This window comes from Culex quinquefasciatus, chromosome 2, assembly GCF_015732765.1.
Source record: "Culex quinquefasciatus strain JHB chromosome 2, VPISU_Cqui_1.0_pri_paternal, whole genome shotgun sequence".
Classification (NCBI taxonomy): Eukaryota; Metazoa; Arthropoda; class Insecta; order Diptera; family Culicidae; genus Culex; species Culex quinquefasciatus.
The window spans coordinates 26,515,936-26,540,201 of NC_051862.1; the positions used below are offsets into that span (position 1 = coordinate 26,515,936).

The 24,266-nt window shown below is 34.5% G+C and overlaps 3 protein-coding genes across 4 annotated transcripts in view; 1 reads left to right on the plus strand and 2 right to left on the minus strand.

Moving 5' to 3' along the window:
- LOC6031680 (cAMP-dependent protein kinase catalytic subunit PRKX) overlaps window positions 1-3,135 on the plus strand; it is a 158,296-nt gene extending 155,161 nt beyond the window's left edge. For both annotated transcript variants that reach the window (XM_038253164.1, XM_038253162.1), the window contains exon 8: window positions 2,072-3,135. In XM_038253164.1, coding sequence (XP_038109092.1) covers window positions 2,072-2,197 — 126 coding nt within the window. In that variant the 3' untranslated portion in view covers window positions 2,198-3,135. The remainder of the gene's footprint in view (window positions 1-2,071) is intronic.
- Window positions 3,136-3,232: 97 nt separating this feature from the next.
- On the minus strand, window positions 3,233-4,013 carry LOC119765940. The gene is made up of 3 exons (XM_038250218.1): window positions 3,740-4,013; window positions 3,495-3,684; window positions 3,233-3,442 (listed from the first exon to the last, which is right to left on the minus strand). Exons 1-3 carry the CDS (start codon window positions 3,940-3,942, stop codon window positions 3,233-3,235), a joined length of 603 nt encoding a protein of 200 aa, XP_038106146.1. The 5' UTR covers window positions 3,943-4,013.
- A 6,776-nt stretch (window positions 4,014-10,789) lies between these two features.
- LOC6044920 (mitochondrial uncoupling protein Bmcp) lies at window positions 10,790-22,822 on the minus strand. Its single transcript, XM_038256243.1, has 4 exons — window positions 22,479-22,822; window positions 21,812-22,376; window positions 21,677-21,737; window positions 10,790-11,665 (listed from the first exon to the last, which is right to left on the minus strand). Exons 1-4 carry the CDS (start codon window positions 22,543-22,545, stop codon window positions 11,357-11,359), a joined length of 1,002 nt encoding a protein of 333 aa, XP_038112171.1. The 5' UTR covers window positions 22,546-22,822; the 3' UTR covers window positions 10,790-11,356.
- Between the last annotated feature and the right edge of the window lie 1,444 nt (window positions 22,823-24,266).

Consider the following 24,266-nt stretch of genomic DNA (forward strand, 5'->3'; position numbering starts at 1 on the left):
AAATGCTCAATAAACGATCAATAAAGGGAGTACAAAAGAATTAAACTTTCTGGCAGATTCAAAAATTAAAAAAAATGTGATTCACAAACCAAAAAATGGAAACACAGATTATAGAAATTCAGAAATTGAATAAGAACAATATTTTGGGTGTTGTCAAAGGTTGCCTTGAGTTTTCAGCTGACTTTTTGGAAAATATTCAAAACAAACCAAGTTGACAGCCAAATCAATGCAGAATTTCAGTTCAACTTGTTGATTTTTAACTATGCGGTAGTTAGGCGGCAATAATCTCCTGTCACTCACAGCGAAGGAGAAACGTGATTTTATCTCGCAATAAGCAATATTTGTAATATTAAAAAAATATATATGCTACAAATAAAAAAAAACAGAGATAAAAAAATTTAAAAATGCAATGATGCATGTATTTTTTTTTAAATCGATAAATCACTAATTGAAATATTTACAAATTCAAAAAATCAAACATTAAAAAAATAAAAGTTCAAAAGTTTTAAATTTAAAAAAAATTAAACAATAGGGTACCGTCATCAGGGGTGACATTGGGTCTGGGGGGTGAGATTGGGTCATACAAAAATACTGAAATTTGTATCACCCAATCTCACCCCCAGACCCAATGTCACCCCTGATGACGATATCAAAAATTCAAACAAATAAAAATATACAAAAATAGAAAATATCAAAAGCCATAAAACCTTGCATAAAACTGTTATTGTTACAATATAAAAATTAAAATAATTCAAAATCTAATCAAATTTACAAATTTCGTAAATTTTAAATTCAAAACTACAAAAAAAATAATAATATCTAGGAATATGACAAATTTAAAAACAATGCTCGTACTTTATTCCCCGAAATCCTTGTCAAAATTTCAAAATCTCCAAATTCTCTAAATTTGAATTTTTAAAAAGTTAACCTTACGACTTATTTTTTTTTTCAACTTGAAGATGGCGGCAACATTTGGCAACATTTCAGAATTTGAAAAAATAAAATTGAGGAATTCAAGTAATTTAACTAATTGAAGGAATTTAAAAATTAAGAAATTTAAGAATTTTAAGTAATTTAAGGAATTGAATAAATTAAAGAATCCAAAGAACTTGGAACTTAAGGCTCTGGAAGGCATCATTCCCGATCGGCCATTTGGCGGACATGTTTGTTTTAGAATAACGTTCAAATTTTGATTCAGAATGTTTCAATCATTGTGTTGTTTGTAGAAGCATTTTACATATAGTGATTATTTTTTCATTTCAATTTACTATTTCTGGACCCTGAATAATTCATTGACAGTAATTGCCCTAAAAGTGAAAGACACCATCTACCACCCTTAGGAATCGAAGAAATTTGAGGAATTTTAGTAATTGAAGAAATTTAAGAAGTTCAAGACATTTGAGGAATTTAATAAAATTAGGGAATTTAAGAATTTAAATATTAAAGAGTTTAATAATTTATTAATTTAATAATTTAAGAAAAAAAGAATTCAAAAATTCAATTATTCAAAGGTTTAAGAATTTAGGAATTAAAGAATTTTAAAATTAAGATCTCAAAAAATTAAAGAAATTTAGGAAAATTACGGAATTTAAGAAAATTAAGTAATTTAAGAAATTAATAACTTAAGGAAATTAAGGAATTTAAGAATTTCTGAATTTGAGGAATTGAAAAAATTTATGAATTTAAGAATGAAAGGAAATTAAGAAATTTAAGTATTTAAGAACATAAGAATTAAAGATTTTGAGAATTTAAGAATTTTAAAATTTAAAGATTTTAAGAAATTAAAGATATTTTAGGAAATTAAGAATATTGAGGAATTTAAGAATTTAAAAATTTAAGAATTTAAGAATTTAAGATTTTAAGAATTTAAGAATTAAAGAATTTAAGAATTTAAGAATTTAAGAATTTAAGAATTGAAGAATTTAATAATTTAAGAATTTAAGAATTAAAGAAAATAAGAATTTAAAAATTAAACAGTTAAAGGATTAAAGAATTTAAAATCTAAAAACTAAAAATCAAACAAAAAATATTGAATCTAGCATTTAAAACATTTTTCCATCTATTTTTCCAGCCTCCAATCGTGCCAAAGTTCGTGTTCGAGGGCGACACCAGCAATTTTGACGACTACCCGGAGACGGACTGGAAGTCGGCCCGCTCGCTGGACAAGGTCGAGATGCAGCTGTTTGAAGATTTCTAAATATTTTAAAAATAGTGAATGAAACATTAAGGGAAGAGAACAAAAGAGAGAGGTGTTTTGCAGACATAAATTGATCCCCAAACTTCCCCTCAAAGCTAAGAAAATGCGTTAAACCAACTAAGAAATAGCTTTAATATTTAACAGAAGGGTTTCTAAACATCTAAATATGTGTAATGATTGTCACACAAGGCACTCGAAATGTATTCAACTTCAATGTGACTGGCAAATATTTCGTTGTAAATAATCATTCGATTCTGAAACAAAAAAAAACAAGACCAATTAATGTGAAACAATTGAATGATCGCTATCAAAAGTGTTATCAAAATTAAAGGAAAAAATGTTTCTAAATTAGGCAGTTTGTAAGTGATGGTTAAGTTAGATTTATTTTAAACAACGTGTTGAGTTACTTAAATTCCCCTCCATATCTTAAGCTAAGTTATTTTAAACCCAAAACCATAAACACATACACACACACTCACTGTGATAGAGAGAGAAAAGAGAGTTAAAAAGAGGGAAAGAAAATCAGCACGCGCGTGCTCCAATTCGAACTAATCCGTGCGAGCGATTTTGAAAACACGCGCAAATCCTAGATTTTAGTACTAAGTCCTTAGCCTAAGCCAGTGTCTCAGTTTGCCCGGTTTTTCGCGCGTTCCTTTCGCACAAATTAAGCCTCAACCCAGCAGCTTAGCCATAAATCGCGAAAGGAAGTCTTGTTTGGAATTTTAAGTTTTGTTTTATTTTGCTGTTGATTTTACTCTGTTTTTGCTACAACTACAACTAGACTAAAGCAACGTTCGACGTTATAATCTAGCTTCTTTGCTGTAAGGGAACGTTTTAGGCAACGTTTCATGAAATGTTAAACAAAATATCAATAATATCTTACCGAATATCAAAAACTACAAATCACTAAAGCAGAAATAAAATCATTCATACTTCAATAAACAGAAATGACTATTCCTACAAAAGCAAAATCACTCTCCCTTACCCTAACTTGGCGTAACTTTTAACCACCTTAAAACTGAACCTAAAAAAACTCTAAGCATAGAGCATTCTCTCGATCCTCTCGTAGGATTCCGCCTCCAATCGCTCCAAATCCACCGAAAACACCCACCGGGCGTCCCAGGACGTCGTTCTCGGCACCGCCGGACGGTCCTCCGCCGGCCGGATCCGGCTGTACGTTCCCACCGGGCAGTCGCACACGCAAATCAGCGGCCTGTTTGTGGCGCAAAAGTAGCCGCGACGTTTCTTCAAAACGAGGTCGTTAAAAAATATGTTAAATTTTAATCTTGAAAGTTACCTTCAAATCGGACTCGTTGAGTCGCCACCGGGCCAGCTGGTTGCGGTCCTCTTGGAGTTGCTCCTGCAGGATTATCGTTTCCGGAGAAGGCCGGGCTACGCCCGGAAGCCAGCTAAAAGATCGCGACGACTTTGGGGATTTCTCCTGCTTGCTTTTGAAGAGATTGCTTCGGATGAAACGGCTCCAAAATCTGTTGAAAAAACTCATCCAAATAATTTGAAGAAAAGTTGTTCAAATCTACTCACGATTTTCGAGTGTCGTGCCCCTCGGGAACACGCGGCGGTTCTTGGAACCTAGTCGGCAACCCAATTTCCTCGTAATCCACCGAGTCGAACGAGTACGTTGTGGTCACTTTCTTGTGCAGATATCCTTGCTGCTGCTGCGGGAACCGCGTTTTGGTGCCGGAACGCAGCGTCAGCCGGCCAAGCCAGCGGGAAAGTCGGTTCATTTTGCTGCTGGAAAATGTTGTTGCTGCGGATAAGAATCACAAAACCGTTTGAACTTGAACGTTTGAAGAAAATCAACAGTGAAAATGTCAGTTTCCTATCCCCCGCTGAAAAGTGATTGACAGTTGGCCGGAGAAAGGGCTAACTTGACGCGCAAAAAAGTGAGAGCGCCACAGACAACCAGACTTGAATTTTGAGAGCGATTTTTTTTAGAGTTGAATGAATGAATAAATTAATTTTTTTGTACCCACCGGCAGCTAGAGACCCTAAATAGGGATACGTTAAACTCGTTTGGATACGTTAAACTATTTGAATAAACAGTTTCACAAAAAAATATTGCACAGCAGTTTCACAAATTGCGCGATGCTCAAAATCTCGTTTTTAATCAAAATTTTATCAAACAGATTCCTACATTATATTTGCAAGGTATTGTAGCTCGATTAGAACCCTGTAACATTGAGCGGATTGGTTATTTCGAATTTCTCTACTTCAAATGTTCGCTAAATGAAACGTATTCGAATTAAAAAGCACTCAACCGTCAAGGCCAGCTGTCAAACTGATATTGACGATTCAACACCATTGTTCGACAATTTCCGAACACGTGGTTTCAAGCTTTTGACAGCTGTCAGCCGTTCCAATTAGCGCATTTGGATTCGCTCATTCGAATGCAGTTCCATTCGAATTAACGAATCCGCTCTGTATTTAGGAAGTTCAATTTTCGAGTGATTTTATAGCCTTTTCTCAGTGAAGAAGGCGAAACAGAAATTTCTTAATTCTAAAATTACCATAAATCCAGGAATTCCATAAATTCCTTCAATTTTTGAAGTTCCAAAAAATCTAAAAAAAAACTCAAACCACTAAAATTCTTTGAACTGTTAAAAATTCGAAATTTCCAGTAATGTCTATTTTTTCAAATTTCTTGAAATTTCATTATTTAAAAAAAAAATTGTGAAATTTGTGGATTATATTTGAAAGTTTGGAATTATAAGAGTTTAAGCAATTCCAGAGATTTTAGAAATTATGGGAAATTAAGAAATTGAAGAATTTTAATTTTTTAACTTTTTTGTTATTTTAGAATTATAGAAATCTCTGATTTTAATTTAATAATTTGTGGAACTTCCGAGATTTTAGAAATTTATTCAATTCAATTCAATTCAATTCATGTTTATTTGTACTAATCAGAATACAATTTGCTTAACTAATAACAGAATGCAGAGTTTTGGAGATTCTTACAATTACAAATAAATTCAAATATAATCAATTGGATGAAATAAATTCAGTTTCAGTCGGTTAAGCGAGAGCAGAAAAAACTTTCTAAAATAACTGCTACTGTAACTATGGAAGAGAAGGAGGATAGGAAAGCTTAAATATATATCACAGAAAAAAAAAATCAGTTCTTTACTGAAGGCGAAGACTGTTCCACAGTGTGTGAGCTTGCACCTATGCAGGGCATAGGTACTTCCCCATCAGCTCTTGCAGCGCTAAGAACTGCTCCAGTTTGTTTCGGCAAGTGTTGAGTCGCGTAAACATGTCCCTCGCAAGGGAGAGGAATTCAGTGAGGGTGAATAAATCACCATCACTGTTGCTTAGTGTGGTTCAGGGCCCCTTGGAAATGCAAAAATGTCAGCTAGACCGTTGCATTGTTGATAAAATCATTGTTCTATGTCTCCTGAAGCTCCCCTGAAATTTTCAGCAAATTTGGTTCAGGTTTCGTCACAGCTCTTTAGCATTTAAGTTTGCATGGTATTTGCATGGGAAATCTTCAAGTTTTTAATTTTCTAAATGTAAAAAATCTTCTATCCAACCAAAAATTCTGAAACTTCAGATATATATCAAAATTAATATAGGGAACAATTTTGTAGAACACTTTAACTTAATCTGAGCAACACTGACTTAGTTATAAGTGGATTAAGTGAAGGTGTCGAAGTTGTGTTTTGCAAAGGGCCTCTTTCGCCAAATTTTCACCTGATGGCTCACTTTGATCGATGGCAAATCGTTTGACAACTTGTTTGTTGTTGATGTCAGAAGAAAAAAATGGAATGGCGGTTTCAACTTCAGTGGAATAGATTAATCAGTTTTCTTCCGTCTTTTCAGGTTAAATTTGAAGATAAGCTTTTGGCCAGCGAAGTTCATGACTTGGACCCGATCTCTAGAACAAGACGGATTAAAGGATTTTTTTCAGCAACTTATTCAGGGCTTCTATTTAGTGTGGGAGTTGATGTGTTCCGTGGTGGTTCATTGAGGTGCTGACCGACGTTCGCGCTCCAGCAATGTACGTGGGGCCAGCTCTACCCTGCCGTTCCCCCCTTACTGGGAGGGGGAAAGCTGGGGGAGGTCTATTGGTTGATTGGTGACTTGTAGTTGCACCTACAATGTTCGTCACCGGTGCAGGGTTTCTTCCACATGTGGGATGCATTCTTTAGTGCCGAATATTCTTAGGGAAAGCCGACAGACGTTACATCTTTTTCTAAACCGGGCATGCCGAGAAGGGGGGCCTCATTAGCGATGGAGGCAAGCAGACTGAGGGTTGTCATCCTTAATGGCTATGGCGCGGAGGAGGTCATTATCAGATGCCACACAGGACTTACACTGACTACGCTGACCACTTATAAGAGACCATCATTAACACTTATAAGGGCAAACATCGCGGCGGTGAGGCAATCCAAACGTCTTTTGAAATCTCGCGCCCATCCACCCCGGGATTCGAACTGACGACCTTTGGATTGCGAGTCCAACTGCCAAAAACGACGCTATCCAGGCAGATTTGTTTCCCAAGGACTCCTCACCTGGACTGGGCTTACGGTCTAAATTCTGGGTTTGGCCAGGATCGACATTTACTTTCCCATCCGACGGAAGGCGTGATCAGACAAATCTCGTCTCGAAAAATACCATCTGGGTCGACTAGGACTTAATCCAGGCCAAGAGGCTTATCATTACACCACCGGACCCCACACACGATTACCCACAAATCTATCCTAAAACTAGTCAATCTTTACTACCCAGGGGTCCGAGTGGACAGTTCACGCTCGTTACACATGGAAGTGCGGGACCAGGTGATTAAGTCAGTGTGCGTGCATTCGTTTTGGTCAGCGTAGTCAGTGTAAGTTCTGTGTGGCATCTGATAATGACCTCCTCCGCGCCATAGCCATTAAGGATGACAACCCTCAGTCTGCTTGCCTCCATCGCTAATGAGGCCCCCCTTCTCGGCATGCCCGGTTTAGAAAAAGATGTAACGTCTGTCGGCTTTCCTAAGAATATTCGGCACTAAAGAATGCATCCCACATGTGGAAGAAACCCTGCACCGGTGACGAACATTGTAGGTGCAACTACAAGTCACCAATCAACCAATAGACCTCCCCAGCTTTCCCTCCCAGTAAGGGGAACGGCAGGTAGAGCTGGCCCCACGTACATTGCTGGAGCGCGAACGTCGGTCAGCACCTCAATAAACCACCACGGAACACATCAACTCCCACACTAAATAGAAGCCCTGAATAAGTTGCTGAAAAAAATCCTTTAATCCGTCTTGTTCTAGAGATCGGGTCCAAGTCATGAACTTCGCTGGCCAAAAGCTTATCTTCAAATTTAACCTGAAAAGACGGAAGAAAACTGATTAATCTATTCCACTGAAGTTGAAACCGCCATTCCATTTTTTTCTTCTGACATCAACAACAAACAAGTTGTCAAACGATTTGCCATCGATCAAAGTGAGCCATCAGGTGAAAATTTGGCGAAAGAGGCCCTTTGCAAAACACAACTTCGACACCTTCACTTAATCCACTTATAACTAAGTCAGTGTTGCTCAGATTAAGTTAAAGTGTTCTACAAAATTGTTCCCTATAATAATTTTGATATATATCTGAAGTTTCAGAATTTTTGGTTGGGTAGAAGATTTTTTACATTTAGAAAATTAAAAACTTGAAGATTTCCCATGCAAATACCATGCAAACTTAAATGCTAAAGAGCTGTGACGAAACCTGAACCAAATTTGCTGAAAATTTCAGGGGAGCTTCAGGAGACATAGAACAATGATTTTATCAACAATGCAACGGTCTAGCTGACATTTTTGCATTTCCAAGGGGCCCTGAACCACACTACTGTTGCTGTCCGGGGTTGGATCGTTTGCGGTAGCCGCCACGCTGGCGTAAGTACGCCCGAATCCAGGAGGATTCGTTTGACGGGGTTCGGTCGAGGGCTGACCTGTCGAAGTCCTTGAGGAATGTGGTGCTGGCTTTTTCCTCTTCTCCAGCGCCTCGAGGTAGGTCTTCCTAGCGGTGCACCCGCAGTAATTGGCAGTGTGGTTACCGTCACAGTTAGCATACTTCACGTTCCGCTTGTTCTGCTCGGCTTGGTTGTCCTTTCCCAGGGATGCTTTCTTGGGCAGCGTGCATGCAGCCGTGAGGTGGGCTGCGCTGCACTTGACACACTTCGGCGCCAAAGTGCAGTTCCGGGAACCGTGTCCAAAACGTTGGCATCGGTGACATTGGGCAGCATCGGAAGGCCGTTTACTGAAGTATCTCCAGCTCACCATGAATCCTTCCAGCGATTTAACTTTGCGCAGATCCTGGATCTTAACGGAACCGCGTTCGAAGTACAGCAGCCAGAGAATCTGGTCTCCGACCTCGGTTACCTTATGCGAGAGTACTTTAGCTTCTCGCGGATAAATATTTTTTTCGCGAGAATTACATCCACGAATTCCTTGGGTGGCACTAGGATGGAGAACCCAGTCACCACTACCTTTACCGGAAGGTTTTCCGGCGAATCATGCGTCTAGTACTGAATGTTTGCATCTTTCAGCGTTTTCAGCACTTTCTCGAAACGCGGGCGATCTCGTGTGATGATGTTTACGGACGACTTGTTAATACGCATCAGGTATTGACAGTCGGCATCCGCCAATGCTCCTCGATTTCAACAGCTGGGCGACCAGGCACTGTAATCGGTGGCATTTTTGTTCGATTTTTTGACTCTTGCTCCCCGCGGTGGAGGTGCCCTTAGCCTGCGACGGTGTAGTAGTAACACCATCGCCACCACTGACGTCGTCGTCGTCGTCTCCTTTGTTGTCATCAGACAACGCAGCGAAACCGTTTGAGGTTGGAACCGCCGTCGAGGATGTTCCCGGCTTGTTGGTGGACAATCCACTGGTTTCCGGGTTGATCCGGGTTGGCAAGTGCCGCTAGTCCACGCGTACGTATGGGGCTACGCGCAGGTACGTAGTTGGATGGCAACTTCAGCAGGTTTGTTGACCGTTTGGAGCCAGACGAGGAGGTCTTTCCGATGCTGCTGCAGGAACTGGCCCGGCCACGTCCTCGAGGTGCACTCGAGCTGCCACGGCCGCGGGTGTTCCTGCCCATCGTGCGGGGAAGAACTCGCGATTAATACAACGCACTTTCACCGTAAATCGAAAAAAAATCGCGGAGCATCAACACAGGCGATGTTGCTGCGAACAGGGTAACGACCCCAAAGATTTTAGAAATTTAGAATTAAACAAAATCAGGAATTTAAAGAGTTTAGTAATTTTCTGAATGAAAAGAGATTATAGGAATCTCAGAAATTTTAGGTGTTTCTGTTATTTTAGAACTTCAGAAATTTCTGTTTTTAATAATAATAGTTATATAAATGGTAGTGAATTCATTAATTCAATGACTTTTCTAAATTTTAGAATTATCAAAGATTTTGGAATGTTAGAACTTTTAAGAGTTTTTACTATTTGAGAGATTCCAGGAATTTTAGTAATTCTAGGGATTCCAAAAATAAAAAAAAAATGGATTTTGATGATTGTTTTGGAATTCAACAAATTTCACAAATAATACGTTTCTGGAATGTGGGAATTTTAGGAGTTTCTGAAATCTTAAAATTTCTATTTTTTTGTTTTATTAGGTTTATTTTTTTTTTATTTTTTTCAATTTCAATAGTAGAGAAATGTATAAATTTTAGGAACGTTTGTAATCTTAGAATTCCATGGATTTATGAATTTTTAAAATTTTTTGATGTTTCTGAATTTTTAAATTTTCAATTCAATTAGTGTTTATTAGAATTTAATAGTTCTGCTCCAGGATGTTACATTTGCAATTCAGAGAGAACCTTTCAACTGAGATTAATTCAAAAGCCTTTACAGGGAGGGTACATGTTTCTAAGTTTAGATTTTGCTAACTAATTGCTCTTTTAGGGAAAAAAAATTCTGGATTTTTCAAATTTTAGAAATTCTAGGAATGTGAGAAATTAGTGTATTTTGAGAATTTTAGAAATTCCTGAAATTTTTAGATTGTTGAAATTTTAAAAAATGTTAGGATTTGGGGAATTTTAGAAAATTCAATTTATCTATAATTTTTAGAATGTTTTCTTTAGAATTTTAAGAGTTTTAGTATTTTTAGAGGTTTTAGAAATTCGAGATATTTATGGATTTTTTTAATTCCCGGATTTTTTTTTAAATTTTATTATTTTATGAAATTTAAATTTTCTGAAATTGCTGGATTTGATGATTTTTTTTGAATTTTATAACAGTTTAAAAATTTTAAGAATTTTAGGAATCTCAGATTTTTGTAGTTGTAATTTTCAGAGTTTTAGAAACGTTTTTTGAGGTTTCCGGAATATGCTTTAAATTTTAACTTTAAAATCTTCTCTCCAAATCTGACTGTTTTTAAGGTTCTTTTTAGAGCTCAAGTATGCTTAAAAAGTCTTTTATTTTGGATTTTCTTTCAAAACTAATTCCAGTAACAAAACAATGTGCTTTTACAACTTGGTTTATTTTTCGTTCAAAATATAAATTTGAAATAACATCTACTACTTATGCAAGAGTTTCGTACGGCGGATAATTTACTCGGTTTGTAGGTTTTGTTTCCTTGTTTTTCATACTATTGTTAGTTTTTTTTTGTGTGGTGTTTCATAAATATCTCTAGCCATAATGTTTTGGTTAACAATAATTTTCGTCTTACTCAGTAAAGATTAAACGTACCAATAATTCGCAGCGAAAACATTTTTTTTTCATTTTGAATAGGAGATCCTTACCGGTTTCTAGCGGAAGTTTTACTTCTAGTTTTTTTTGGGGGTGATGATTTTGAATCGTGTTTTTAATGCACTTTTTGTTAAATGCCTCCAGAGCACAAAATGGAAATGAGTTCGATAAAGAAATGCGCTTCTTTTATTTGCAAAAAGAGATAGAAAAAAATAACTTTGGTACCGACAAATACAGCGACTCTAAGCCCCAAGATCAGAATTAAATTCTAGGTTCTTAACTGATTAAAAAAAGGCAAAACCAAATGCGACCTGTTTGTTTCAATGCCATCATATATAACGTAAAATTGGGCGACCCTCTTTCGACGCACTTTCCAAAGATTCATTTTGCTACTTACAACAACGACATTCGTCCCATCTCACTCGCGCGCACACTTTCACTCATTCCGTCCATCTCTCTCTCTCTCTCTAGTACATCTGCTTTAGCTGCTCGTACGTGATGAAGAAGATTATGTTCCAAGGACCCATCCGGACCCAGGTCGGCACAAAGCCCTTATACAGCGCCCGGAAGCCCTCGTTCCGGACGGTTTGGATGGCACAGTCGAGCGAGCCGGTGTAGAACTTGTGGTGGTGACCGCTCCCCACGGACGAGGGTGATGATGCTGATGGTGGCGTCACCGATGATGGAGGGACCGTGGCCGTGCCAACTCCGCCACCGCCACCACCCGGGTTGTGCAGCTGCAGCTGGTGCACGCGGCGTTGGTTCATCAGACGGGTCTGGGAAATAATGTTTTCATCGTTTTTATTTATTTTTTTTAGTAAGACCGTTGCAAATATTTTTTGAAGTTTATGTCCCTCGACTCTGACGAGAGTCGAGGGGGGGGAGGGGGGGTGTGGGCAAAACAATAAAAAAGTATAAAAATTTAAATTACGAGCCATGGTTTCAACATTTTAATGAAAAAAGTGTTTTAAAATGCATTATTCACCTGTCCAGTTGCTTTGCCATCATTAGTTTCAAAAAATATCTAAGTAGGTATTGACGAAAATTTTATTTTTTGCGAAAAATATTTTTTTTGCGGTGCTGTACATTGGAATTTCATAAAAATTCAAAACATTTTTAAACAAGCCCAAACATGCTAAATATGATTATCAATGCAGAAAAATGCATTTTAGATTGTTTTCAGTTGATTAGACTTCTATTTTCATGGAAATTTTGAAGTTTTTTGGAAAAATAGTTTTTTGCCCTCTGATTTTTCAGACCAATTTTGAAGGGGGGACATAAACCTGGAAAATATTTGCAACGGCTTAAGAGGATTTAAAAAAAATCTATGAAGTCCTAAATGAAAAAATGGTTTTTTCCTGAAAAAAAGTATTAGACTTTTATTTTGATATTTATAAATTTAAAATATTTTACCATAGACGAACAGACGTGAGCTGTTAGTAAATCTCTTTTAAATCGGGATCGGTGGTGTAGTTGTAAAGGAGCCATTACACTACGGCAAACAAACAAACAAACTCGCATTTTGCCAGATTGCCAGCTTTGTTTTTGCCTGAATTTGTTTGTACAAACGTCAGCCTGCATACATTTTGCCTTGTTTGGCAAACTGTCAAACACGGAAAAGTGCGAGTTTGTATGTTTGCAGTAGTGTAATAGCTCCTTAAGCGTGGTTGCCCAGCGATGGAAAAATCATCACCAAAAGAAAAAAAAAAATCGGAGTGGAACATGGCTCCCCTCTCTCACGCACGAAAGATCAGAAAAAGAAATCTAAAAAAAATCATCATTTTGATTATTCGACGGAACATCTTTTTCACTACTACACTTGCTGGTGTAAGGTCACAATTTTTCTTTTATTATTCGATTATCCAAATTAAAAAAAAAAAAAACTTTAGATAATCGAGTCTGGACTGTATTAGATAACTTTCAAAACATTTTTAAAGATACATCAAAAAGCCAAGACGACGAACTCATTTTTTTTTCAAAATGTCCTTCTGTTTAAAGTTTCTTCAGAACTTTTTTTTTCTAAATTTAAATTAAGATGCTTTAAATTCTATAAGCTAAGTACGGAGCTCGGAAGGAAAGTGGTCAAGAAAATTTTCACACTTTCTTTTCGTGACCCGTTTCGTTTGTTCTAAAATTTTGTAATTCTAGAATTTTGAATTCTGAATTTTTAATTTTTTTTTCAAGATTATTTTTTAATTCAAAAATGCAAATATTTGAATTAAAAAGTTTCTAAATTATTGACTTTTTTAAATTTTAATTATTTAAATTCTGAATATGAGTATTTTTGAGTTTCTTAATTCCCAAAATTTTATTTTTTTGAGCGCTTTAAAACATACATTTTCAAAATTCTAGAATTAAAAAAAAGTTTTCTCAGTTTTTATATTTTTGAATTTTGATCTTTCTGAATTAGTTGACTTAAAAATGTGGATTTTTTATCTTTCAAAAAAAAAATATATTTTCAAATCCTCAAACATATTTTTTTTTAATTTGAGACTTTTGAAAATTTATATTTTAATTTATGAATTCAATAATAATAACATCTTTAAATATTTTACACAATGTATTTTGAAACATTTCTTTTTATTTCCAAATTTTTCGATTTCTAAATTTTAAAATTTAATAATTTTCGATTTTTTTGCATTTAAATTTTCATATTATATTATTTTTAATAATAAATGTGTATTGCCAAGTCTTGTGTTTTTTAAATTCTGGAATTTAATTTTTTTAAACATACATTTTCAAAATTCTAGAATATAAAAAATAGTTTTCTCAGCATTTGTAATTTTGATATTTCTGAATTATTTGAAATAGTAATGCGGATTTTTTTAATTTTCGAAAATTTAAAGTTTTCAAATACTTAACATATTTTTTTTTAAATTGAGACTTTTGAAAAATTATTTTTAAATTTATGAATTTAAATTATAAAATCTTTAAAAATTTAAAATTGTGTATTTTGGATTTTTGGAATTTAGATTTTTATATTATTAAAATTACTTCAAAAAAATTAATGTGTATTCTAGTCATTTGTTTTTTTTTAATTCCGGAATTTAAATTTTTTGTTTGCTTTGAAACATACATTTTCAAAATTCTGGAATATTCAAAAAATAGTTTTCTCAGCAGTTTTGACATTTCTGAATTTTTCGAAATAAAAATCTGGATTTTTTTCAATTTTCAAAAATTTTAAATTTTTCAAATCTTAAATTTTTTTTTAATTTGAGACTTTTTCAAATTTATATTTTAATTTATGAATTGAATAATTTTAAAATCTACAAATATTTTTGATTGTTAATTTAACATGGTGTCGATCCAAATCCCAAAATTAAATTCCCTGACTTTTCCCTGACCTCTCCAGACCACAATTTTTTTTTTTCTATTTTTTACTAACATATATTGTTTGGAGCATTTTTTATGGTTTCATGCATTTTCATTTTTGAATATTGGAAACTTAAGATATTGAAAACTTCAATGACTTTTTTATTTTATTTTTTAATGATGGATTCTGCAAAAACTTAAAAACTTTTTTTTTTGTCAATCATTTTTTTTTTTTGTTCTTGTCGAGCATCCAAAATGAGAAACCATAAAATGACCTTTTTATTTTTATCATGTGATGTCATTTTAAATGTTGCCCTTTACCAAAAAATCTAGATTTTTTTTTTTTGAATGGGTCCTATAAAATATGAAACACAATAGCTTATAGGGCCTTTTCAAAACAAAACTCTAGAAATAATTGATAGTTAAAATTGTTGCATATTTCAAATTGCGATTAGTTAATTTCACTTCATTTCTTAAAGAAAATTTAAAGTTTTTTAAAGTTTTCCAAAAAAAAAAATCTATCGAAAATTTTAATTAAAGTAAGAAGTCATGTTTAATTTTAAAATTGTTGCCTTTGCCGAATTTTCAAACGAATTAGTCCGATGCCATTTTTGATTGTGTTTTTATTTAAAAAAAAAACCTAACAGTTTTCGCTTCGCTTCGCTAGGAGACGGACCTAACGGTTTTGGAGACAAATACTTGAAAAAATATGCATTTATGCAGAACCTTAAGAAATATTATTGAAAAACTAAGAAAAATATACAATTAAATGTGTTTTTTTCAAGTACATGCTTACGGTTTTAAAAAAGATCTAGGTCTTTTTCAACAATGTTTGTATTTAAAGTAAATGGTTTTCTGGATATTTGAAGAAAACATCTTCTTTAATAATTTTACAAAAAAAAAAATAATTTTGCTAAAAAATGTTTTCTACCTTGACCAGAGCCGAGAGACGATCATTCACACGATCAATACATTTTATAAAAATAAAAAAAAAAAACAAATATATTATATAACGCTGAAAATGTATTTTGTGCTAGGATTAGGTAAACTAGAATAGCCAAAACAAACATTTTGGCAAAAAAAAATCAAAAATTTCAACATTTAGAAATTTAGATCTAAAAACTGAATCAAATAAATAAAATAAATAAAGAAAAAAAACAAATTTAAAAATTTTAATAAATCCTTGATCTTGAGATTTTAAATTTAAGATACAGTTCATACTCGATAATTTTACCAAAGCGTCACTTGGAAAAATCGTTTTCGTTTTCGTTTTCGTTTTACGGAGCAAGGTGGGGGACGCGGCCTCAAGTCAGTCCAAGTCCGGTTTCTTGTGGAAAAAAGGGTAGTGGCCGAACTAGTATTGCATACCAAATGAACACCACCGGAAGATATAGGGGATCGGGAGGGGGGAGGTGAAAGAAAATTAGTGTTGATGTGAGTAGTAAGAACTTGGATGATTTGAGCAGTTACGGTAATCTAAGTTTAAGACTGAATAAAGAAAATCTGAAATTGTGATTCAAAGTAAGAAGGCCCGGAATAAATTAAATTATTAGTTAATTAAATAAGAAAATGTAACTAATCGGAGATCTATACAAAAGAAACCTATGATGTATTCCAAATTTAATGGAAATAAATAATACTAGAGAAAAAAAGATGAAAACTAACTGCCGACCTGTCACGTCCGTCAATAGTCTTGTCGTACATTACAACTAGAAACAGATCTGCCAATGAAATGTTACACTTCGTTCAAATCAACTAATCATTTAAGTCCAATTATTCATCCACGGAAAACTATCTAACTTTAATCAACAACCTAAACTAAACTGTCTGAAAGTAAATTTAATCTCAAATCCCCGAATATTTTATTATAACGCCAAATAAGGTAAAGGATCTTTTTTTTAAACCAGTCTTGCCGCTTCCAAAAACCAATAAACATAAATGAACAGTTCATAAGTTGAACACTAGTAATTAAGACGACTATTTCATGCCATTCATTTCATTAGGGCATAGAGCTTTGCAAACAAGAGTGCATCTCTATCATACCTTATGTAAACTGTCATTTGAGTGAAGGAGACACACTCCTGTTCACAAAACCCATGCGTCCTTTTGAAATGTTAGGCTCCATTTGATCGTCAAGGCTCCAGTAGACCCTCGATTCGCAACAATGGTCGATACAACCATAATCCGAAAACCGTTAGTTCAACAGATTAACGAATTTTGTCCGATATCATCGCACTATTGATTGGCCGAGACTCTATGGAAATTTTGACATATCAAAATGCTACGTAATAATATATTTTTTTAAATAAATTTCAAAATCTATTCTATCTTACAATGCCTAGAAGAGGCCTCTGTTTCTGTTGTGAGTAAGCGCTGGTTTCAGAGTTCATTTTTCAATTTAAAAGGGGTGGGAGACGACTAATTTGCTTCATGAACTCCTACTCGGCCTTGGGACCACCTCTTAAGACACTGATGGCTCCTAGCTAGGAATTAAACCTAGACACAGCGTCGAGGCCCGCTTCGCATGGCAAAAATGTTGGCTGGGGGGAAGTGATATTATCACGAAATTTTATTTTAAAGCCAACATTGCTAACGGCGTCGAGGTCCTTACTCATGCCCAAGGATAATTTTACCAAAGCGTCACTTGGAAAAATCGAAGCATATTTGCCTAAAACTTCTTCTTAAAATTTCTCCAACCGAAAAAAAATAACTCCAAACATACTTCAAATTTTATCAGGTTTTCTGTAATCTAAGATGATAACAAAAATGGCAGCATTCAAGAAACTAGTATTTTAAGAATTTCATTTCGTTTCGTTCGAATTTAAGAATTTAAGAACTTAAGAACTTAAGAACTTAAGAATTTAAGAATTTAAGAATTTAAGAATTTAAGAATCTAATAATTTAAGAATTTAAGAATTTAAGAATTTAAGAATTTAAGAATTTAAGAATTTAAGAATTTAAGAATTTAAGAATTTAAGAATTTAAGAATTTAAGAATTTAACTATTTAAGAATTTAAGAATTTAAGAATTTAAGAATTTAAGAATTTAAGAATTTAAGAATTTAAGAGTTTAAGAATTTAAGAATTTTAAAATTGAGGATTTTAAAAAATCTAAGAATTTAAGATATTTTTTTGTTCTCTTGATTGTTTTTTTTTTTAATATTGATATTCTGATTTTTTTTTCAGATTTTTCAATTTAAAAATTTTGAATCTACTAATTTTTTTAAGATAAATTTATTTTCTTTTGGGTTTTTAAATAATTTTTCCTAATTTTATTTCCTAATTTCTGAATAATTCAAAATTGAATGTTAGAGCTGTAATTTTTTAATGTTTTAAATTTTTTTATTTTTCTTCAAAAATGTTTAAATTGTAAAAAAAATATTATTCTGGTTGAATCCTATCTAAAATTCAAAGGCGGAGGCCAGCTTCTGTTACGTCCAAGCAAGCTCATATTTGAGATTAAGCACAGTACACCCACTGGAACATGCTCCAATAATATTTTTTGTTACATGAGCAATTCTCTACGAAATCGGTCTTTTTTCTTCAATTTTAATTTTTGTATTTTTTAATCCGGCTGAAACTTTTTTGGTGCCTTCGGTATGCCCAAAGCCATTTTGCATCATTAGTTTGTCCATATAATTTTCCATACAAATTCGGCAGCTGTCCATACAAAATGATGTATGAAAATTCAAAAATCTGTATCTTTTGAAGGAATTTTTGATCGATTTGGTGTCTTCGGCAAAGTTGTAGGTATGGATACGGACTACACTGGAAAAATAATACACGGTAAAAAAATTTGGTGATTTTTTATTTATTTTTATCACTAAAACTTGATTTACAAAAAAACACTATTTTAATTTTTTATTTTTGATATGTTTTAGAAGACATAAAATGCCAACTTTTCAGAAATTTCAGGTTGTGCAAAATCACTGACCGAGTTATGAATTTTTAATCAATACTGATTTTCAAAAATCGAAATTTGGTCGTAAAATTTTCAACTTCATTTTCGATGTAAAATCAAATTTGCAATCAAAAGTACTTTACTAAAATTTTGATAAAGTGCACCGTTTTCAAGTTATAGCCATATTTAAGTGACTTTTGAAAATAGTCGCAGTTTTCATTTTTCAAATTAGTGCACATGTTTGCCCAGTTTTGAAAAATATTTTTGAAAAGCTGAGAAAATTCTCTATATTTTGCTTATTCGGACTATGTTGATACGACCTTTAGTTGCTGAGATATTGCAATGCAAAGGTTTAAAAACAGGAAAATTGATGTTTTCTAAGTTTCACCCAAACAACCCACCATTTTCTATCGTCAATATCTCAGCAACTAATGGTCCGATTTTCAATGTTAATATATGAAACAATTGTGAAATTTTCCGATCTTTTCGAAAAAAATATTTTCAAAATTTTCAAATCAAGACAAACATTTCAAAAAGGCCAAACATTCAATATTACGCCCTTTTAAAATGTTTGTCTTGATTTGAAAATTTTGAAAATATTTTTTTCGAAAAGATCGGAAAATTTCACAATTGTTTCATATATTAACATTGAAAATCGGACCATTAGTTGCTGAGATATTGACGATAGAAAATGGTGGGTTGTTTGGGTGAAACTTAGAAAACATCAATTTTCCTGTTTTTAAACCTTTGCATTGCAATATCTCAGCAACTAAAGGTCGTATCAACAAAGTCCAAATAAGCAAAATATAGAGAATTTTCTCAGCTTTTCAAAATATTTTTCAAAACTGGGCAAACATGTGCAAAATGATGAAAACTGCGACTATTTTCAAAAAGTCACTTAAATATGGCTATAACTTGAAAACGGTGCACTTTATCAAAATTTCAGTAAAGTACTTTTGATTGCAAATTTGATTTTACATCGAAAAATGAAGTTGAAAATTTTTACGACCAAAATTTCGATTTTTGAAAAATCAGTATTGATTAAAAATTCATAACTCGGTCAGTGATTTTTGCACAACCTGAAATTTCTGAAAAGTTGGCATTTTATGCCTTCTAAAACATATCAAAAAAAAAAATTAAAAATAGTGTTTTTGTAAATCAAGTTTTAGTAATAAAAGTTAAATAAAAAATCACCAAATTTTTTTACCGTGTATTATTTTTTCCAGTGTAGTCCGTATCCATACCTACAACTTTGCCGAAGACACCAAATCGATCAAAAATTCCTTCAAAAGATACAGATTTTGAATTTTCATACATCATTTTTGTATGGACAGCTGCCGAATTTGTATGGAAAATTATATGGACAAACTAATGATGCAAAATGGCTTCTTTGGGCATACCGAAGGCACCAAAAAAGTTTCAGTCGGATTAAAAAATACAAAAAAAATCGAATGACCGAAATCCTAGAGAACTGCTCACATTCTAATGTCTGTATCTTCAGAGAAAGTTTAAAATATGATAAAGATTCAAAAGATTACAATTGAATGTATCCAATATAAAAAAAACACTAAATAAGGGTAAAAAACATGACTCAAAACTTAAAAGAAATTAAATATTCAGAGTAAGTATGTTTATAAATGAGTTGAGTGATACATATATTTAGGAAATCCTCAACAACACATTTAAAAAAAATATCTCTTCATAATCTTCATCTCCATCTTTCGACGTTTCTTATTGAGAAAATACAAACAAAAATTTTAGGAAGAATAAGAAATTGAAGTTTTTGCACTCAACGAAAAAAAACAAATTATCCTGATTCTTGATCATATTTTTCTTTATAAGTTGACAGTATTATCGCGGGCGTCAATAATTAGAGTTCACGCGCGCTGATATGACCGTAAGAGAACGGCCGCATGACAGCCGCAGAACATTTTTGTGGCTTTTGGCCTGTCAGTTGAAGCGGAGGAGAAACGCGATTTTATCTCGCAATAAGCAATAATTTCATCTCTCTCAATAATTTTTTTTAATCAAAATTGATACCGCGCGAAATCCGCGTCAAATTTGTGCCGTCCGTAACAACCCTGTTTATTCCATAAATTTTTGTTTTATTTCTTTAATTCTTGCATTTAGTTCTTTAATTTTTAATTCCATTTCACCATCACTATTTTGCTTACATTTCAGATTACACAAAACTAGATTACTTTGGATCATTTTTAAATCAAAAATAAAAATTAAGTGAAATTTTGGAAAATTTTCTAACCTTACAATTTTTTTAGAATTTTAGAATAAGAATTTAAAAAATTAAGAAATTATCCATTCCAAAATATCAGAATTTCAGAATTTTCAAAATTTAGAATCTTTGAGCTTTAAAATTTTAGATTTTTTTTTTAAATTTCGAATTTTTCCACTTTTGAATTTTTTTAATTATTCAATTTTTCTGACAATTTTTCTGAGCAAACGACTGACCAATATAAAAAATTAAATATTATCAATGTTGCAAAGTTTGGCCTGGAAGACATTCAAATACATCATCGAGGGTGAATTTTCAAAAAGAAATGAAATTTTGTAGTAATATTTTTAAGATCATCAAAATTCCCTGACCCAGCTTAAAATTCCCTGACTTTCCCTGACTTTTCCAGGTCAAATGAAATTCCCTGACAATTCCAGGTTTTCCCTGACTTTTCCAGAAATCGACACCATGTTTAAAAAAAATCTTAATTTTTCAATTTCCGAATTCTCAAATTTTAGGATTTAAGGTTTTTTTAATTTTGATTTTTATATTATTGAAATTAATTTAAAAAAAAAAATGTGCATGTCAAGTCTTGTATTTTTGAAATATAGGTTCCAGAAACCTTGAAATTCTACATTTTTGAATTTATGGAATTTGTGACATTTTAAATTTTTGAATTTTCATAGTTTTAAATGTTTGTTTCAGAAAATCAGAAATTCTAAATTGCCTATTTATTATTCTTAATTTTTTTTAATCTAATTTTAAATTTGGCGATTGTTTACGCTCTATACAAACCTTATTTTTATGGACAATTATCCACGAGGGAGGAGGAGAGGGGAGGGGAATGCGGTTGAGATTTCCAAAAAAATGGCCACGTGGTTTATGGATGGTCCCTAATTAGTATCTTCTATCTTCCACAGTTGAAATTTAACTTACTTTGTGTAAAATAATCACGAGATATCTCTTGTTGACACTTTTAAACAAGGCAAATGACGTCAAAGGTCCGTTTTTCCCCATTTTTTCAATGATTAATATTGATTTTACCACGCTATTTTTCTTTCCGTTCTCGTTTTCAACACAAGGTGGCTCTAGTGAATATTGATTGATGATTTTTTGTTGAAACGTCTGTTCGTCTGTGATTAAATTACATTTAATTTAAAAATATCAAACAACATTTTCAAATAATTCAATTTTACGAACCATTCAGAACTATAAAGAATAAAATAGAAAAAAAACTAAAATAAACTACAGAACGGAATGAATTTATACCGAAAATGAGAAAAACGATAGAAACCTGCACATTTTGAACCGATTTTAATGAATCTAAACCTTTAAAAATACCCACCCTGATAACATCGATCGGCGTGGACGCGACTGCACTTCCCAGGCTGGCAATAAAGCTGGATCTAAAACCGTAACAGAAGAATAAATCCGGGTTAAAGTGATAACTCGTAACTAATCCCCGCGATATCTCACTCACATGAAATGATTCGCCACCTGATCGCCGAACGTCTCCATCAAGTGCAGCTTGCAAAAATCGTACACGGGCAGTTCAACCGCGGCTATCACCGCTGCCCGTTGCGCCGTCGGTCCAACCCCGCGCCACAATCCCCGCACGCCCTCGTGCACGTAAATCTCCTTGAAGCACCGCACCAACCCGGCGTTGTTCGTGCCCTTCCCGCTAACTTGCATGCGCACCTTCAGCACGTCGGTCGGATTCGCGATGGCACTCGAAACGGCCCCGGCCACCGTCGCACACCCGGCGTTACACCACAGGTTCTCGTTCCCCGCCTTGTCCAGCAGCCAGCCCCGCTCGGTGGCGACCTTCTTCAGCGTGTAGTACGTTCCAAACTTGATCGTGCCGTACGTGGCCTGCCGCAGAACCGCCGGCCAAATGCCCGAGTAGAGCGCGTTGATGCCTTCCTGTTTGGAGATTTTTATGAACGCGTCCGTCATGCCGCGGTACCGGAGCTCCGCAAAAGATTGATCAATTTTCTGACCTTGAATTTGCAGGCGCGTCTTTGTTGTGTCGATGGGAAAGGTTCCTGCAAAAGGGGGAAGCGCAAAAACACGCAAGATTACTATCGCTGATTGCATAAGCTCGCAAGAGGCCACAATGTAAACAACTCTCGTTCTGGAACCCTCACCGAATTCCGCCGTGATGGAGGCCACCCCGCCGTACACGAACGGACGCCAATCGCGAATCTCTCCCATCACTTGCTTCGTTCAGCTGTTGTCCCCTCCTTCCGGCAAACGATAATCTTCCGGCGAATTCGACTTTGCTTGAGATTCCAGCAAACTTAACCCTTCCAACACTTGGCACGATTCACGCTCACGGGCGGTGAAAACTCCTGCTCCGAAATGTAATTATTTCTGTCGTTTGCTGTTTGAAGGACGTTTTCCCGCAGCACCGTCTTCGTCGCGCACACGAACCACTTTCCGGCTCACTTTTGCCCCTTCGCGGATTTTGTTCCTTTGACAGTTCTCGGTCTTGTTTTGATTTTTGGCAGGGGTGCCAGCCCCGGCGACTCAAGAGAGAAGAACACGGGCATGAAGTTAGCCCGTTGCGAACGAGCGCCATCTTTGTGTGAGATTTTACGGTTTAAAGTAACTGCCGTCACAGACAAACAAGAATGGTTTTAGTTCAATCTGGAAATTTAAATAAATATTGCTTATAAGGCTTTCTAGGCCCAGTGAAAAAAATATAATTTAACTCAAAAATGACGAACTCCTCGTCACAGTGTCCTGATGCAAACAATGATCGAGCTGTAGCTGTCACAGCCCTGCGAAGTATGTTGGCTGACATATCGGGCAGTCAGTCAAAAAAAACCAGCTAGAAGTCGCCTGCCAAAAAAATTTTGCTAGAAAGAGATAGGAAACCTGATGCAAACAAACGTCCAGCTGTCATGTAAACATACTTTGAATGTGTTGGTAAATTTCTGACTAGAAAGCCTTATTGCGAGATAAAATCACGTTTCTATATCACTTCAACTGTCAGGAGATTATAGCCGCCAAACTGCCGCGGAGTAAATATCAGCAAGTTGAACTGAAATTCAACGTTAATTTGGTCGTCAACTTGGCTTGTTTTGAAAAATTTTCAACAGGTGAACTGAAAACTTTTAGATTTTTTTTTTAATATTACTGCGGGCGTCCACGCGCGGTGATACAACTGCAAGATAATTATCGCATGACAGCAACACAACACATTATTTGGGTGTTGTCAAAGGTTGCCTTGAGTTTTCAGATGACTTTTTGAAAAATATTCAAAATAAATCAAGTTGACAGCCGAATCCACGTAGAATTTTAGTTCAACTTGCTGATTTTTACACCGCGGTAGTTAGGCGGCTATAATCTCCAGCCACTCATAGCGAAGGAGAAACGTGATTTTATCTTGCGATAAGCAATAGGTCCTACAAACATATGAAAGACAATAGTTCATAGTACAGATTGTCGAGGGAAACAGATTGGTCGATGCAAAATATGTGTCACTGGCAACGTATGTTTTGCGCTTGCAACACTGCCAGTTTTGCTGGGCGTAAAGGGCGGTTGGTGTCCAGCGCGTTTGGATCCGTCAAAAATTGGCCAATCTGTTTTCCTCGACAATCTGTAGTTCATAGGACCTATTAAAAAACCTCTAGACTTTAACTACAAAGCAGTTCTCTACGAAATCAGTCTATTTTTTTAATTTTTTTTTGTATTTTTTAACCTGGCTGAAACTTTTAAGGTGCCTCGGTATAAGGCTTTCTAGGCCCAGTGAAAAAAATATAATTAAACCCAAAAATTACAAGCTTCCCGTTACAGTGTCCTGATGCAAACAATGATTGAGCTCGAGCTGTCACAACCAGCTAGAAATCAGAGAGAAGGAAAAAAAACAAAAAAAAACTTTCGCTAGAAAGAGATAGGAAATCTGATGCAAACAAACCACCAGCTGTCAT

What these genes read in the sequence shown, in the direction of transcription:
- LOC119765940 (XM_038250218.1), bottom strand. Translation starts at nt 3,942, where the DNA reads ATGAACCGACTTTCCCGCTGGCTTGGCCGGCTGACGCTGCGTTCCGGC. An exon ending in GGGCACGACACTCGAAAATC is followed by an intron (nt 3,685 to 3,739) that starts GTGAGTAGATTT and finishes TTTTTTCAACAG; the next exon opens with ATTTTGGAGCCGTTTCATCC. An exon ending in TCAACGAGTCCGATTTGAAG is followed by an intron (nt 3,443 to 3,494) that starts GTAACTTTCAAG and finishes CTCGTTTTGAAG; the next exon opens with AAACGTCGCGGCTACTTTTG.
- LOC6044920 (XM_038256243.1), bottom strand. Translation starts at nt 22,545, where the DNA reads ATGGGAGAGATTCGCGATTGGCGTCCGTTCGTGTACGGCGGGGTGGCC. An exon ending in CTCCATCACGGCGGAATTCG is followed by an intron (nt 22,377 to 22,478) that starts GTGAGGGTTCCA and finishes CCCCTTTTGCAG; the next exon opens with GAACCTTTCCCATCGACACA. An exon ending in CGCCGATCGATGTTATCAGG is followed by an intron (nt 11,666 to 21,676) that starts GTGGGTATTTTT and finishes ATTATTTCCCAG; the next exon opens with ACCCGTCTGATGAACCAACG.